This window comes from Carya illinoinensis, chromosome 13 (assembly GCF_018687715.1).
Source record: "Carya illinoinensis cultivar Pawnee chromosome 13, C.illinoinensisPawnee_v1, whole genome shotgun sequence".
NCBI classification, from domain to species: domain Eukaryota; kingdom Viridiplantae; phylum Streptophyta; class Magnoliopsida; order Fagales; family Juglandaceae; genus Carya; species Carya illinoinensis.
The window spans coordinates 30,239,632-30,257,914 of record NC_056764.1 but is presented as its reverse complement, the minus strand read 5'-3'; the positions used below and the strand labels follow the sequence as shown (position 1 = coordinate 30,257,914).

Genomic DNA, 18,283 nt, shown 5'->3' with positions numbered 1-18,283 from the left:
GTTTAAATCCATTTGGGTTTATTTAATTTTTGGGAAAAAATTATATAATAAATATCATGTTAATATGCTTATCGGTTTTACTAAAGAGCAATGATACGTATAATCCCTAAATGGGACTGCAATGTAGTTATCTATGCTAAACAGCCTAAACATTTGATTTCGAGTTTTACTACATACAAACAAAGTCGCGCACTAATCTGCATACCAATACTGAATCCTTCATACTTAAAATTTAAATTAACACTGTTTTCAATAAAATCTACTTTTTGACCAATCACATTAAATTAGTGTGCAAATTAGTGGACAATTATGGTTGTAACTAGATTTTTCCTTTGATTTCATATTCGTCGATGGAAGATGTTAAATATTTTTTTTAAATTAATTCTCTATATATTAGTTATTGATATGCTAAAAATCATAAAATTTAAATTTTTTGAAAAAATTGACATAATGAGTTCTATAAGTAGAATTCTCTTCATTTGTATCATTCATTTATATAAATCTAATTATGGGTTTCTGCCTCTGCTTTCTATTATTGTATAATTATGCTGTGGTGATTGGTCTTACGCACAAATCTTAGATTTATGTAAGTCTGCTAATTCTCAAAGTCGAGTTTCGATAGATGACTTGAAAAGTGTTCAGCATCTTCACCTTAATTGGGTCATTCAAGAATTCTACTATATACAAGTAAAGTCGTATACTAATCTGTGTACTAATACTGATTACTTTATATTCAAAATTTAAATTAATATTATTTTCGATAAAAATTACTTTTTGATCAATTACATTATATTAGTACACATATTAGTACGTAATTATACTTGCAACTAGATTTTTCTAACTGCTAATTATGCTTTTCCTGAACATTGCATCAAAAGGCCCATATTTTTTTCTTGAGTAATGTTATATACAGTCGTAGAGTTCGTAAATGCTGTACAGTTATTTTGAAAAAAAATAGAGTTCACTATTAAAATATTAACTTTTTTGATATCGTATTTATTCATTTTTTTTAAGTGATTACGCTATATTTGAATACTCATAATTATAAATATCATTTTTTATTTTTAAATTAGTGTAAAAAATACACCCTCTATACTACTGATATGATAAAATTTTATTTGCAACAGAATCTTAACATCACAAGATTGAAAACGCCCATTATGTGCATGTTTCTTTGAGTGAGATCCATGCATCTAGACCCGTGTATGGGCCACACTGTTTACACAACAGAAATTGATTTGAAAAAGCTATAATGTCGACGTTGCTTTGAGCCTAGCCTTGCCTAGCCTATGCATATGGACCAGTGTATGGGCCAGTATGGTCGTTTCAATATGAGGCCAGGTGCTCAATGCCGTATACTACATTGCTATACATATGTAGCATGTGTTGTTGGGGGTGTAAGTATGGTCTACTCCATAGAGGCAGGTGGAGGGGAGAAGCGATTGCAATTGGGCTGCAGCATTGCTGTGAGTGTTTTCCCAAGCAAAAAAACAATAAATAAACAAAACACGACAATAGTCAATAGGTGTTGATGTCCCCTCTCTCCATCATTTTAATGTTTCCACGTGTAATGTTCTCTGTATATGGACATGTTTCTGTCTCCTCATTGCATATCGGTCAATTATATACAAATTCTAAATATATCAATTTTTTATAAAAAAAAAAAAAAATGTTTTTTTTAAGGACTCACAGTTTTATAAAAAATTCGTCCAAAACTTATACAATCTATAAATAATAATGAAAAGTTAATAATAAAATATTAATAATAATAAATAATAAAATAATAAATAATAAGATAGTATTCTCATAATATTTTAATATCTAAACTAATATTTAAGACTTGTTCTTAATATTACTCGCCTCAAATTTTTTAAAAAATCTAATTACAAGTATAATTGTATATTAATATGTGCATCAATTGAATATGATTGGTTAAAAAGTTGATTTGATTGAAAACAGTACTAATTTAAATTTTAAATATGAAATAATCAGTATTGTCACGCAGATTAGTACACGACTTTACTTATATGTAACAAAACTCTAAACTTTTACCCGTTTTAAACTTTTAAGACTTGAAAGTTGATAGTTTTCTTAAACTTAAATTATCTTATCTCATTTTATTATTATAATTTTTTCAAATTCTTATACAAAATATAATAAACAATTCAATTTTTTCAAATCTTAAAATAAAGTTAATATTAAAAAATTATATTATAACAATATTTTATTTAACTTTTAACATAATATCTCATCTTATTTAAACTGTATAATCAAATGATTTAAAATTATTTTTTAGATTATTTAATATCGGTTAAAAATATTTTTATTATTATATGGAAGTACCACTTTTAAAAGTTGTCTCCCTTCCACTGTACAAGAACTTGTACGTGGTTAATAATAATATATGTTGTACTTGTAGTGGCAACACTTTACCACTCTGTTGCTTCAAACATGCCTAAAAGTTAAAAAATTTACCCTTTCTATGGTACCTGGTCTTTGCGATATGTCTAGTCCATTACAGCAAGGGCAGAACCCATCTTCGTAATTTACATCATGATTTTAATAAATCTTTGAATAATTAAATTTTTTGAAATATACACACAAGTGGTCCTCCTAATATTTATATATATATATATGTAATAATAAATCTATTTAATAGTTAAAAATTTAGAGCATTGTTACCGGAAGAGTCATATCTAAAAATAAAATAACCTTTTAACTATTAGATATAAAATTAGCTACATTGGATAATTAATATACAATGAGCAAATCATTATTTAATTATTTTTCTGTAACTCTCCCTCTCTCTTTCGAATATTTTCAGAAAATTTGATAGAATAAAATATGGTTGGATTAGAAAATTGAGTACATATAATTGAAAAATATAATTTTTTAACCCATAATTTAATTAGAATATGATTACTAATTAATATATAATAGGTAGAATAGTAAAATATGATAAAATAAAATAAATTAATAATTAAAAAAATATTTAATTAAGTCCAGTCAAACATGGCTCCTGTTAATTGATAGTTCAAACATATCAAATATTCCTCATATTTGATAGAGTATTAAAAAAATATTTAATTTTTTTAATTATTAATTACTCATTACTATATAATAAATAAATAGATAATTCAATGTGAAGATTTGATGTGAATAGTTGAAATAAAATTTATCTTATATTATTTTATTATTATATAATAAAAAAATAACTATCTTAATATAAAAAATAATATAAATAAAATAATTAAAATTAAAATTTATCTTATATTTATTAAAAATATAATAACCCATTTAGAATGCTGTAAAACTCCTGCGAAACTCCTGTCTGGGGATGCTTTCAAACCTCGAGTCCTGATCCACATGCCCATAGGTGAAAAGTACAAGTCAGTGCTCTTAGTTAAATTTTATGTTTTATTGAGTTCTTATAAATGAGAGAAAAAAATTGAATAAAAATATTATAAAATAAAAAATTATTTAAATATAATTTTTATTTTAAATTTTATAAGATTTGAATTGATTTTATATTTTGTTTTAAAATTTATATTAATTTTTATGTTTAGATAATGGTTAAATAAAAAAAATTAAAAATTAAAAAATAATTTATATATTTAAATAATATGTAGAAATAAAAGTACGAGAAATTCATCCTATCCACGTACAACAACATGCCTTTAACTTTACAAGCACCAAAAATATTATTACTGCATGTAAATCTAAAAGGAAAGATGTAAATTATAAGGGATGGTACGAAGGAAGAAGTCTGTCAGAATGATGGCTAGTGAACGTGCACTATTTAAATCCCCTTCATCTTACAAACACGCGCCCCCATAGCTCGTGCTGAACAGATTCTCAAAATATCTTCCTATACTATTCATTAAATATTTATATTATTTTAAAAAATCATAATATTATAGTAAATATTATGATTTTTAACAAAAATATTTTTCATCTTATATTTTGGATAGGATATAATTTAAGTAGTTGTTGATTTAAGTGATAGATATAACAAGTTTATTAAAATATTTCATATCAATTTGTTTGATCGGAGATGATAATATTGGGCCAGTTTGGTTTTCAAACTCATTGTATTTAATCATTACAGTTTTTTTAAATTCTAACACAAAATATAATAAAATTTTAATTTTTTAAATTCTAAAATAATAATAATATTATCAAATAATATTCTAACAATATTTTATTCAATTTTTTACTTTCATCTCAACTCAGCTCAACATCCAAACGCAGGCTAAATCTAAAACAAGAATTCTAGAAAATTGTCATGATATTTAGAGTTACAGTCGCAAAGAAATTTTACAAAATTAAATTTAGAAACTGGCGTTGTTTTATCTGATTAAATTGTTACCACCTAAAATAAAATAACTTAGAGACCATTTGAATTGAGACACTTTTAATCTATTTCATCTCATATCATATTATTACTACAATTTTATCAAATTATGACGTAAAATATAATAAACAATTCAACTTTTTCAAATTTTAAAATAATAATAATAATATTAAAAAATTATATTCTAACAATATTTTTTTTAACTTTCATCTAAAATTATTTCATCTCATTCGACTATCTAAATAATCTCTTAAAACTTTGTTGCTTGTAAACATATTTAAATGCGATATACCGAAAAAAAAATAGAAATGTTATAGAACATATAAATAATAAATAATAAGTAATAACTAAAGTTTTTGGCGTGTTATCGCATGTAATCAAAAATAAAACTTATACTTCTAAAAAAATGGATTTAGTAGTGTGAGTAAAGATCGTTTCCACATAAAGTGTCTAGCCTAGTTTTATGCTAGGTGAATAAGGATTGGGGTTTTGAGTTTAATGAGAACAATTATAAAAAGAACAACTAAGGAACAATTCAAATTAAATTATCGAAATTAATCAAAAGAATAAACTTTGGTCTAAGTCAATATCTGCCATCATAATTTTACAACTGATTATCGATGCAAGTATATATTAATTCGTATTTTGAATATTCAACGTTAGAATTATTTTCATATTTCTCCTTAGTCCCAGTTAATAAGAAAACAAGTGATCTAATTAATCTTAATTACTAAACAACCCAAGACAAGTGCTAAAAGTTTAATCTAGTAGCAGCCTTAAGAAATAGAAAGATCGATGAAGCTAAACAACACAAGCATAAGCAATTACATTTAATTTTTTTGAGCGTTCTTCTTAAGATCTAATAATTTATGATGCAACAAATTATTAAATCTTAGTTGCTTAAGAGCATTGGCAATGACCTAACCATTGCCAAGTCTAAAGTTTAGCTAGAATGGTAACTTTTAACTATAGTATCAAATTTTAATTAGATGAGTCCACATTGGACTAACTATTTTAAATGTAAAATAATAATATAATATTATATATTTAATAAAATTAATTTTGTTTTAATATTTTACAAATACAATTAATATATTAATTAATAATTTTATTAAAAAATAAGGACCAATCTCTGAGCTACATGAGGACCAACCTCTCGATGTAAAAGCCTCTATTTTCTAATATTTTTAACTTAATGGGACTTCATATACTCTTGGATAAACATTGTAACCCTCTCTGCTCTCCAAAATCGTTAACTACAACGCAGGAGCAACAACCACCTTTCTCGCTTTCCCTTCAGAATCAATTTTACACAAACTAGCCCACTCGCCAAGAGTTTTAGCACTAGGCACTGTCATTAATTTGACACGATTACGCCGTCGACCCCCACTACCTTCACCACTGAAAGCCAACCAAAGAAAATATCAAGAATTGCATGCAAATGCATCAAGAAAATATACAGAGCAGCATGCTCAACCTGCTGCAACCATGCCCAACCAACCTCTGTTTTTGTTGATTAAAACAGAGCACCTACTCTTAGTACACCAAGCATTGCCAGCCCTCCATGCCACTTGCAATCACCGCTTGTGAGCCACTCCAAGCCACCTCTAGTTGCACATAATAACGTCCATAAAGAGAGAATGGAATACGAGGGAAAGAGAGATGAGTTGTTGGACGGGAAATAACATTCAATATTTTGATCCTCCTGCAGTATCTCGCTAACAATGGCCAGGGAGACTAATTTATTGTAGCACAAAGTCAATATAGCATGAGTTTAGCTAGTCCGATATGAGAGCTTTTTAACAAATATAGCCAAATTTTAGACTTGCATTGGGCAATGGTGAGGCCATTGCCAATGCTCTAACAAATTAGAGAGATCAAATAATTATGGATTTGATATCTACTAGTAATTAAACGAGACAATCATGAAAACATGCATAGAACATTCAATACTCAAAGCATAAATTGAACACTAAAAAAAAATTAGATCTCACAGTTTCATTGATTCTGAGGCTTTTGTTTCATTCGACCAATTATGAAAGTTTAGCCATACAAGGCCACGATAAAAACTCAAAGGATAAGTTGGAGAAGAGTGGAGGGAGAGGTGTGTGGATGTCTCTTAATTTTTCCCCCTCTTAGCCCATTCAAATCCTCATCTTATAAGCCTACCTAGGACTGTAAATGAATCAATCTGTTCGATAGCCCACTCAATACTCGCTCGGTTAAACTCGAATCGAACTCGACTCGTGAAAAAAAAAAAAACTCGTTCTTGAAAGCAGATATCCGCTTGATTTGTAAATGACACATACCCGACAAAACTCAACTCGACTCGGCTAAGGCTCGCTCGTTTATACTCGAGTCGACTCATTAGCTCGACTCAATTAAAACTCATTTATATATTGATAAAATATATACATACACGTATGCATGTATATATGTATTAGCTAATAATATAAGCATACCACTTTTATAATTAAATATATAATATGTATTCTAATTACTTATATCTATATCTATATAGTGAATATACTTCATAGGTATATTTTATAATTTGTATAATAATTAGTATATAAAATCTAATAATTTCATATACTAGTATGTGGGAACCATATATAATATGAAATAGATATATTCTATCATATTAAGTGTATGTATTAATAATATATGTAGGCATATAATATATTGTTATTTTGGATAAATATCAATTAGTTAGATATTAATTATTTATAAATTTTATAATTTAATAGAGCTTCTACTTATTAGTTGTATAAATTTAATATTAATTTTTTATTCATTTAATTTATTAATTATTAAATCTTATTCCAAAAAAAAAAAAACAATTCACGCTTGAGCTCGAGCTCGAGCTCGACTCGACTCGAACTCGTTTGTGGGACGAGCTCGAGTTGAGAATTTAACTTATCGAGTCGAGTTCGAACAAAAAATTAAAAAAAAAAACTCGAGTTCGAGTATTTTGAGTCGAGCTGAGCTCGGCAAGCAAAAAACCGGCTCGGCTCGATTACAGCCCTAAGCCTACCCAATCTCCTAAAAATATTTTCAATATTATCATCAAATAACAATATCCAAATCTAACTAATTAATGAAAAATATTGAAAATAAAATAGAGTCCTAATATAATTAGGAAAGTGGTGTTTCCAGCTGAAATTTTCGTGCACCAGATCTCAAATGTCCGTAGATAAATCGCTTATTTGAATTGCATGATACAGAATGTTCCGGAACTTAGCAGTGCAAGTGCGTCAACTTCAAAACATGAAAGTTGTATACCTTGATGCAGCCAGTATCTCTCAAAACTCAAAATATGAAAGTTGTAGAACTTTTTTTTGGAGTTCTATAGAATTTTGAATCATCTCAATCGAAACTCGGATAAGAGAGTTATGCCCAAATTACGAAACAATGTTGAAATTGTCCAGAATCGCCCAATTAGCTTTATTTTCCATTTAATGACTCTATTTGCATCCTAAATCAAAATATAAGAATAATGAGTACATTTAGACACCAAATAAGTATAAAGACATGACATTGAAGGAGAAAGACATGACATTTTGCATTCTTATCAAATAAAATAGTAATTAGAATTTCCTTCACTATATCAAAACACTAATACTAATATGAAAGGAATAGCATGTGTTAAATATTTCTAAGAGCATTCTCGTTGGTTTGGCCAGATGTTGACCAAAATTTGAATTATTTGTGTAAAAAAGATCCACATTAAATTAGACAAATTTAAAACATTTGACATTTTTGCTATAGTAGTTAACTAAATATGGAAGATTACATTCATTCACCAAAAATTAAAATACTACTCTCTTATAATTATAAATTATAATATAAAATATGATTTTTATATGATTTTGAGAATTAAATGACCTTTGAAAACATAATTTTTTAACATTAATTTAATTATAATATAATTATTAATAATATTAAATTGGTAGAATTATAAAATGTTATAAAAATAAATTTTTTTAAAAAATATTAATTTAATAATATTTTTTTATTATATAAAAAATAAATAATTAATTTAATATAGAAATTGAATTTAAATAAAATAAATAAATATAAAAAAAGTGTAATATTAATTAAATTTTAAAAATAAATTTGACCAAGTAAATGTAAATGCTATAAAAGTTTGTGAGGCTCGCCTTCCCTTTTCTTTCTGTATTTATAGTTTGGTCATCACCCATCACCATACTGCAGCAGGAGCTGCTCTTTTATGAGGGTAGGGCCTGGACTGTAGTCAGAAAATCATATTCAAACCCCACCAAATATAAAAAGCCTCAGTGACTGGATGGGTGTTTGAACATTAGGGGGGTTGATGATACTATTTCTCATTAGTTTTGTCTAACTCTACAAGGATATAATCTTAAAAAAAGAAAAAGTATAGTTACAAGCATAATTATATATTAATATGTGCATCAATATAATGTAATTGATTAAAAAGTAAATTTTATTGAAAATAGTTTTAATTTAAATTTTAAATATAAATAAATTAGTGTTGATACACAGATTAGTCCGCGAACTTGTATATAGCAAAACTCAAAAAAATAAGAGAAAGTATGATCATTTTTCTATTTTTTTTTTTAAATTTCATTTTGAAGAATAACAAGCATGAGAGAGAGAGAGAGTTTACTCTCCCTAGGCTGCTGCTGCAGCAGCTATGTTCTGACACCAAAAGTTGTGGCTCTAAGTTTTGAGAGAGAGAGAGAAAGGAGTAGCAGCAGCAGCAACACCAAAGTACTTTCGAGTTGATATTCTCTCTCTTTCTCACTTCTTTCTCGTCTTCCACCATCTTCAACCTCAAAGTTCTATCCCTACGAGTCTACTTACTACTCTTTGGTTTCATGGTCGTCACGACAGAGAAAGACCCACCCACTCTTCCTTGCACATTTTGCTTCTCACTTCCATACATTCACCACCATCATTATAATACTAAGATAATAATCCACCCATTATTACTCTCTTTCAAAAAGAGTCCATACTAAATTCATTGCTCTTACTGATTCTCCAGCTCCTTTAAATATTTTCAGGAAGTCGGTGTTTTTGCTGCAATGGATACTTATGAAGCTACTAAGGTAGTTTTCTCGAGGATCCAAACCTTGGACCATGAAAATGCCTCGAAAATCATGGGCTACCTTCTCTTGCAAGATCATGGTGAGAAAGAGATGATACGCTTGGCCTTTGGACCAGACATCAATCTTCAGAATCTTATCCTTAAAGCCAAAACCCACTTGGGACTACCCTCAAACTCCATAGCCTCTTCACCCTCTACACTTTCCTCTCTTTCTCCCTTCAAACCCATCTCAAGGCCCAACCCTTTGTCCCTCTCCACCACCTCCACGTCTAGAAACACAGCTAATGGCATTGACGTCTCAAAACCATCTTCCCCTTCCCCAAACCCTTGGCCTCGTACTGGCTTTTCCAGTACTACTCCTCTCTCTTACGCCAGTGTTGTTAAAGAAACCCGTGATATTGGTCCCGGCTCATTTTTATCTTCTGCATTGCCCTATAACTCTAGTGACCTCATTGATGACTACCCACTTCAAGATCATCTTGCTTTCCTCAATGATTCTAAGATCGATGACTTGCTGGACCCGCGGCTGAATTTGACCGTGAATCCGAGAACTTATGCTGAATCCCCGTTCGACACCCGAAGCTATTTTGCTCCTGCAGATGTGTCTTCTGGGTCGGAAGACGCAAGCTCTGGGCTTGGATGGAAACCATGCCTGTATTTCGCCAGAGGGTTTTGTAAAAATGGCAGCAGTTGCCGTTTTCTTCACACTGATTCCTTGGACACTGCTGCTATTGTTGGTTCGCCGAGCAAACTCAACGAATTAGAACAGTGCCAAGAGTTACTTAGATCAAAGGCTACCCACCAGCAAAAGCTAACCACGGCGTCGCAGTTCATGGTCGGAGCTTCTTACCCTTACAATAAGTGCCTGAGTCTTCTGTTGCAACAACAAAATGACACCCAGAGGTAATTACTATTCAAACATGACTTGAATTGCCATTTAGTTGAAGTTGTTGATTTCGGATGATGTTTAATTTGGGTGTTTTGATCATGAAGGTCATGCCCTTTAACTGTTTACCATATGCTATTACCATACGCACAGCGCAAGTACGCATTTTGAAGGATCTCATGAACTTATTTTAACTCAACATGTTGTAATGCCATAAAGTGTAAATTGCTGACTCTGATAAGTGGATCTTGCTTATGGGTTTTTTGCTTTTGGATTAATGATGATTTGTTTTACTTTGTGGTGGCATTGTGACGATGCAGCAGGTCGGCAGCAGCAGCAGCGTTGATGACAGGGGATGAACTTTACAAGTTTGCGCGCTACCGGTCTGAAAGGAATGATTTTTCGTCCATGGGTTTGGGAGGAATGGTGAATCCAGGCTCCAGACAGATTTACTTGACATTCCCAGCTGACAGCACTTTCAGAGAAGAAGATGTTTCCAACTATTTCAGGTAATTCATTTTAGTTAATTTGCTCGGATTTTGGCAACTCGAATCTGGAATGGAGGAATTGTAGTTATAAACAGGCTTTATTGGTTTGATCTCATGGTTTTGAAGCATTTACGGACCCGTGCAAGATGTGAGGATTCCATACCAGCAGAAGCGAATGTTTGGATTTGTTACGTTCGTTTACCCGGAGACAGTGAAGATTATTTTGGCGAAAGGGAACCCTCATTTTGTTTGTGATTCCCGCGTGCTTGTTAAGCCTTACAAGGAGAAGGGAAAGATACCTGACAAGTATGAGCATATTCTCTATATTGGCTCCTTGTTTTGTTGCTGCTCGCTTCCTATCTTTGACGTTTTGTTGTCAATCTATCCTCTAATTTTAGGAAGCAACAACAGCAGCATCAGTTGGAGAGGGGAGAGTATTCACTGTGTTCGAGTCCATCAGGGCTTGATTCGAGAGAGCCACTTGACCTCCACTTTGGTAAGCAAATCAACAACCAATAATGTTTCTTTTTTAATTTTTAGTATCAAATTCTATTGCTCTTTCTTAAGGTGTGTTATTCTGAACACAGGAGCAAGAATGTTCTATGATACTCAAGAAATGTTGAGAAGGAAACTGGAGGAACAGGCTGATCTGCAGCAAGCCGTTGAACTACAAGGGAGAAGGCTGACGAATCTGCAACTTTTGGACTTGAAGAGTCATTGTTATCATCCTCATCAATATCATCACAATTTATCTCTTGGGTCCCCCATTCCCTCGCCAACTCAAACTCAGGCTCCTAACAATCAAGCCCTTGTTCTTCCAACTGTTGGCATAGATCAAATAATTCCAACAGGTAATAATTCATCAATCGATGTTTTTAAACATTGAAATGGTATTCATACTGCAGAAATGATGCAAGCTTGATTATTTATTTCCACTTTTGCTGCAGAGAAAAACGATGATCTAGGTGCAGGCACTTCTCAAACTGTTGCTGCAGATGCTGGTCGGCAGCTGCAGCAGGAAGTGAATCCGGCTAGTAGTAATGGCAATGCTGATAGCAATAGCATGAGCAAGGAGGAGAAATCATATCCTAAAGAAAGTGACCTCCCTGAAAGGTATGAAATTAAAATTTTGGATGTCAAGAAAGTTTGCCAACAATGGCGATGAACCAGAATTTTTCTTAGAATACATCAATACCTGCCTTTACTGCTTTGGATCATCTGGGGTGCTTTTCTTTTCTTTTCTTTTTTCAATCAATGTTGACCTTAGTACCCTTATTGTCAGTCCGTTCACATAATTGTTTCAGGCCCTTTTTGTGACATTTATTTTTTAAAATATCTATTTATTATCTCCTTTTGTGTTGTGAGCAGCCTAGAGCAAAGCCTCCCTGATAGCCTCTTTGCTTGTCCTAAAAAATCAGCTGGTGACCAATTTACTGCCATTTCCGTTGCTTCTGCTGAAGCCGATGAAACCACATTGGCTTCATCTTCTTCTAATAACAACTCATTGCTGCCCACCACTTCCCCACTCGCCATGGCTTCTCTGAAAACTGTTTTCTCCAAATGCCCAGGTACTGCCACACACTACAATTTATTGTTTTGATCCTGAATAGAAACTTCATTTTTTAAGTTTTATTGTTATTATTATGTTTCAGGTTTCCTTTTGGGCATGGAATGTAGTTGACAGGGCCTGAGCATGGCCTGCAAGGTGGGGTTTTGACTATGCTAGTAAGAGCATCCGCCATTTGGACCTTGGATCCAAGGAATCCAAGCATATAATTTCCTGAGTTTATAGTCAGATGGGTCTTTTATTCTGTTTGGCACATATGTTTGTATATGCAGAAAGGTTTTAGGAGCCCAAACTAAGGAAGAAAAATCCTCAAGCAGCCAAAAGTCATTACCTACGTCAAAGAAACTTGTAGACAAAGATCTCAGGATCTCACCATCATCGTTTCATTATCACCATCAAGCAATATTAGGCATACTACTTATAATTAATACATAAGGCATACGCAGAAGGACAGATGCGAACTAATTTATGGGAGTGGGGTCTTTCTCTTTCCTTACTTTATACACTCTCTACAGGTGTTTGCTGGACCACAGCATTAATAGAAGAAAGGATAGTTTGTAATTTGCAAGTATTAGTATTATATTGCCATATTTACTCTCCTGTGTTTTCTTTCTTTAACCGCTCTTGAATTTCTGTGTTACAAAACGAAAACCTAGAGAGAAATGGAGTCTGTAATTTGCAGAAGTGAGGTTATGTGATGTACAGAAGTAGACCCAAGAAAGTTTAAAGAAACTGTAGCAGAAGCTTAACAACTATACTGATTTGGAGCCTGGAAACGGAAAAGAAGTGGCATGAAAGATGTGCCTGTCACTTTTTTCAATTTTTATTGCCCTCTGTTACTGCAGCATCTGTCATCCACTAAATTATGAAACAGTCACTGGAGAAAAAACTTAAAAGGAAATATTAGTAGGGAAAAAAAAAAGATGTAAACAAAAGTTTGTTCTTTCATGTGATTAAAGGTGTCCCTTTAGGGGACTCTTGTCTCATTTTTTGTTTTCTTTAGGTGGACATGAAGGGGTAAGGGCCACATTGTCACATGGGTTCTGACACTAAATATGAATGGTATTTGGGTACCACGCACCCCTATCACTTTCAGTAGTTAATCTCGTTCAAATAACAACACTAGCTTTTTTGTTTTTTATTTTTTTATGGGTGTTGGTGCCTGTCTCATGGTATTGTAGTAAAGGTTATGCTACTTCTATATCTTCTGTAAAAAAAACAAACATGTAGCGTGGTTGTGGAGATAATTTTTATAACCATTTATGGGCAGAAAATCTTCTTATTGGTTTTTGTAATCATCATAGCTTTATTGATAAGAGATGATTTTGTTAGATTATTTTAGCAGAAGAGTTTTGCAGATCTTTGAGTAATGGGTCGTATAAGTGGTAGGAGCTTCATAAGATTACCATTAGAGGATTCGATCAAGAAGCATTGGACTGGAATCAACAAGAAAATGTCAGTGGTGGAAAACTAGATAGATACAGATTGGGATAGATTTTTATTTGAAACAACATTTCCCTCTAATGAGGTTAAGATGTCAGCATCCACTCCTATTTTCTGTGATCTAGTTGGCCACCTGAATGCAATTAGGATGACCTTTTTGCTCCAGGTTTGGTTTGGTTTGAGTATTAAACTACTTGCATTGTACTATGTCAAAAGTGGTGTTATGTCCAGATCAGCCTAATGGGAGAATCTTTTTAAGCTGTTAGTGACATATCTATCTACCTTTGTTAGAGATGGTGAATAACCTTAAAAAGGGTCATGAGTCATGACATCACCTAGTCATTACCTAAAGGAAATTGCCTTTCATCTGAACCCAAGTTATCTTTAGATGTAAGTTGAGTCTTGCATCAATTTCTTCTTGTGGTTTATCTGGTTTACTACTAATTGCTGGACTTAAACTGCCGTACCGATACGGCAGCTTGATTTGGCCATTCCTACCGCCACGGTCTGCCATTCGAAAGTTGGTGATAAGCAAGAAAATATGAGAATTTGAAAAATCAGATCCGGTTCTGGTTTTCTTATTATCAGCAGTGATTCTAGTCTTGATTCTCGGTTCATTAGATGCTTTTATTCTCAAATTCTAGAGTGTTTTGAAATTTTAACTTGTACAAATGTTTGCGTCGACGTGAATAAAAGAAATTTGGGAAATTGAAAAATTGAATAAAATATTGTTAGAATATTCTCGAATGGAGACACGTCGTTAATTAATATATAAAATGAGTTCTAATATAATTTGAGAAATTTGATTTCCCCACCCAACCTTGCTTTGGTGTAAAGAGGGAAACAATGTTTCAGAATAAAGCTACCATAATGATTGTTGCACTTAACTTTATAATTAACTAATTTTAGATCTAAACCTTCTTTAGTTTAATATAGCGCAAGGAAAAAAGTTGCAAAAGTTACAATAAAAGATAACAGTTTCTGTACAACAATGGCTTGGATTCTTAATTAAACCATGATCTCCTCTTTATAGAAGAGGCCCATCCCATTATCATGGCAAGTTCAATACTAGAACAAATCAAACATTATGATTAAAGAAGCAAAAAGTTAATGGAAGTGGTTGATGAAAGCAAAGAGGCATATAAAGAATTGCTGGGTAGCATTTTCTGGTTGAAGAAGCACACAAAGGTTAACACTATATATAGTTTTGGTAGGAGCAATATTCTCTATATGGTTCTCTAAGTTTTAGCCGTACATATCTTTTCACTATTGGGATTTGTTATATGTGATAGGTTGGGATTTAGATTTCAAAATACTTTTTAAGATAGTGAGTTCAACCTCTAGAAATTGGCTTAAGTGGTAAAGGCTTAGGGTTTGGGGGTATGCTCTCTCTAAGTTTAAGGTTCAAATTTTCTTAGGTGCAAATAGTCTCTAAGGGCGATCGAAATGAGAGATTTTCTCTTTGAATTACCCAATATGCACTTACAAAAAACTTCTTATCGAGAGCTTGTACACTCCCAGGAAAAAAATAATAAGATGTTGAGTTACCAACAAAATTGAGTTCACCTGGTGCCCATTTGACTATTTTGTGTGCTCAAAATTGGTACTTCTATAGATCATATGGGCTCCATTGAATGTTGTGTCGCTTAATGTTAAGAATATAATATAAATAATTAAATTTAAATCATCTCGTCAGTTTAAATTTTTAGAACAAGTAATGATTTCATATAATATCAGAGTATGAGTCTTGACTTGGAACTCTAATTTTACACTATATTTTATTTAATCAAATATTTCACATATTGAAACTCACTGATTGAGGAAGAATATGTCCCACACTCAACATATGACAACCCTTGCTTCCTTCACACTCGGCTCATTTGGGCATCCTTGAGCAATCAACACACACATAAATGTGTGGATGTCTATAGGCCTCTATCATTCTTTCCACAAAGTGCTTATGCTCAAGCTACCTAACTAGACTAATTACTTCACTCGTTACAAAAAAACCCTCCAAAAGGTGAAAAAATACATAAATTCTTGGGGGTTCTAACTCCTCAGAAACAGTGCAGCCAGCAATATTCGTACTCTCAGAATGGGAAACAGATTACATCACATGGTAGGTGGGGGGGAAGAACTTTCTCAATACATAGAGTGAGGAGAACGTGCAGTACTGAAAGCTGAAAAGGAGCTTCAAAGGTACCTGATTCATCACACGCTCTGTTTCCCAAAGTTACAATATTTACTGATCCTGACACTATTACACCTTCTCTTCCCATCTCTTTTTCAACATAAAGGTGAGTTCCTGAATTTTATTTTGCCTAAGTTCTGGTAAAAGATGGGGTGGGGGAAGCTTGCACTTGCATATTCACTTCAAACTCTCTACTCTTTTTCTTTTCTTTCTTTTTTCTATTTGTGTTCTGCCAATATGTCTGAATTCGAATCCGAACAAAGATTCACATTCTTTAGTCTTTAGAGTATAACCTGTATCGAAACTTTGTGTTGGTGACAAAAAGAGAATCAAGGACTTTTGTTTTTTTCGTAGATATGCTTCGCTGGGTGCAAAGTTCATGCCATCAGTAGCTTGGTCTCCTTAATTTTATTTTTCAATTATATACTAATATATTAAAATATGGAAATGATTTTTAATTACAATCAACTATCATCCACCTTTGAATTTCTCCTTTTTTAATGGGTAGATGCTGTCACATCAATTTAATAAAATAGAAGTGAGATAAAAACGTAGTATATAAGATAAGTTATATATGTTCAAGACAAACAACACAAGAATACGACAATCGTAGACGATAACATTGATGCGAAAGGCAGAGACCACAATCCAAAGCATTGGAGCAGTGTGCTGATTGTTGGTTGTTGTAGGGAACGACAATAATCGGCTTGTAGCAAGCATTAATCTCCCATGGAGTTGGCAGAGAAAGAGATGGAACAAAGGCAGACTTGACCATGGTAGTGTAATCGAATGAGTCCAAGGTAGGCTTGGCTATCATAAAACTACAATATGAAAGAGATCTATGGGGCCACATGCTACATTTCTTATGAAAAAGTTGTAGTTGGTGATGATGAGCTGAAATGAATTGCTTCAAAGGATTTAAATACCGATAAGCGAGTGATTGAAAATACAAACTATTCATTATAATTCACGTATTTTTAAGATATTCTTAACATCCGAATAAGCTCTAACTTCCAAAAAAAAAGATCACATTAGTGTGCTATCAAATGGGGGTAGCACATAACTCTTGTGGGCCACATAAGTTGGCCAAAGATCTTCTTTGGTGCCAAGGAAGGGTGGGTCGATTGATTGCTAGCTCAACAAAAAGAATCCATCGTGATGATTGTAAACGAGAAATGATGACAAATGGAGGGTTAAAAAGAGAGAAAATGGGTAAAAAAACACATAGATTTAGCTTTTCATTGATTGTCCATGTGATCATGCATTGCATTAAGAGCTCAATGAGTACTTTTTTATTTATTTATTTTTTATTTTAATCGGTTCAAACCTCTAATATTTACAAATTATATACATTTTTAAGGTTTGGGTTTTGTTCGGACTTGAATTGTTTTGTCTACTGTTTATGACTATCGGTAAAGCCACATTTTTCAAATAGCATTGACTGAAAATCTTTGATTCTGGTCAAAGTAAGAATCAATTTCATCAAATGACAATGCCATGTAAGACTCATATGATCAATAAATTTATAATAATTATATTTAAAAGTCTTTACACTACTCACTATCCACGAGACATAATTTAATTTGAAAGATAAATTTTAAAATTAAAAATTTTTAACTCAAATTATGGTACGTGGATGATCTATGGTGTAAAAGTCTCAAATAATATTATTTAAAAATTTATTCTAATGATTTTAATTTTATTATGATATGAAACAACCAAAACAAAGATTATATATCCATCATTAAGTCAATAATGAAGATGTATGCCCTCTAATTGTGAAATTAAGGGTTTAGAAATTAAAAAAATAAAAATAAAAATACAATTTGCAAGATTTGATTTGGCAAAGAGGTGGAAAAAAACAATGGATAATACTAACTAAAAATAGTCAAATTAAGAACATGAACATCTTGATTTGGATTCAGAGATGAGATAAGATGATTTTAGATAAAAGATAAAAATTTAATAAAATATTATTAAAATATTATTTTTTAATATTATTATTGTTTTGAGATTTGAAAATGTTAAATTATTTGTTATATTATGTTTAGAAATTTGAAAAAGTTGTAATTATGAGATGAAATGCTTTCCGAATCCAAACGGGGCTAGGTCATTCTTAGTGCATATTTGAGATTGCTGTTAAAAATATAACTTATAATTTTAGAGGCTATAACTTATAACTTAAGTAATAAGGTTTACTATTAAAAATTTATAACTACTTGGTAACTATATATTTAAAACACTTTCAAATATGTTATATTTAGT

At 31.6% G+C, this 18,283-nt stretch overlaps 1 protein-coding gene across 2 annotated transcripts; it reads left to right on the top strand.

Annotated features, from left to right (window-relative positions):
- Window positions 1-9,011: 9,011 nt before the first annotated feature.
- LOC122292690 (zinc finger CCCH domain-containing protein 53-like) lies at window positions 9,012-12,984 on the top strand. Of its 2 annotated transcripts, XM_043101158.1 has the most exons (9): window positions 9,012-10,346; window positions 10,650-10,838; window positions 10,944-11,123; window positions 11,216-11,313; window positions 11,405-11,668; window positions 11,765-11,930; window positions 12,186-12,385; window positions 12,470-12,522; window positions 12,657-12,984. In XM_043101158.1, the coding sequence occupies exons 1-8, from the start codon at window positions 9,421-9,423 to the stop codon at window positions 12,496-12,498; spliced, it is 2,052 nt and encodes a 683-aa protein (XP_042957092.1). In that variant the 5' UTR covers window positions 9,012-9,420; the 3' UTR covers window positions 12,499-12,522; window positions 12,657-12,984. The 2 variants fall into 2 exon arrangements, with proteins under 2 accessions (XP_042957092.1, XP_042957093.1); XM_043101159.1 differs by having other exon boundaries at window positions 9,013-10,346; window positions 10,653-10,838; window positions 12,470-12,984.
- The last annotated feature ends 5,299 nt before the right edge of the window (window positions 12,985-18,283 follow it).

Excerpts from the sequence above, each read along its gene's own strand:
- LOC122292690 (XM_043101158.1), top strand. The coding sequence starts at position 9,421 with ATGGATACTTATGAAGCTACTAAGGTAGTTTTCTCGAGGATCCAAACC. Across the intron at positions 11,669-11,764 it reads AGATCAAATAATTCCAACAG|AGAAAAACGATGATCTAGGT; the intron begins GTAATAATTCAT and ends CTTTTGCTGCAG. Across the intron at positions 12,386-12,469 it reads TGTTTTCTCCAAATGCCCAG|GTTTCCTTTTGGGCATGGAA; the intron begins GTACTGCCACAC and ends ATTATGTTTCAG.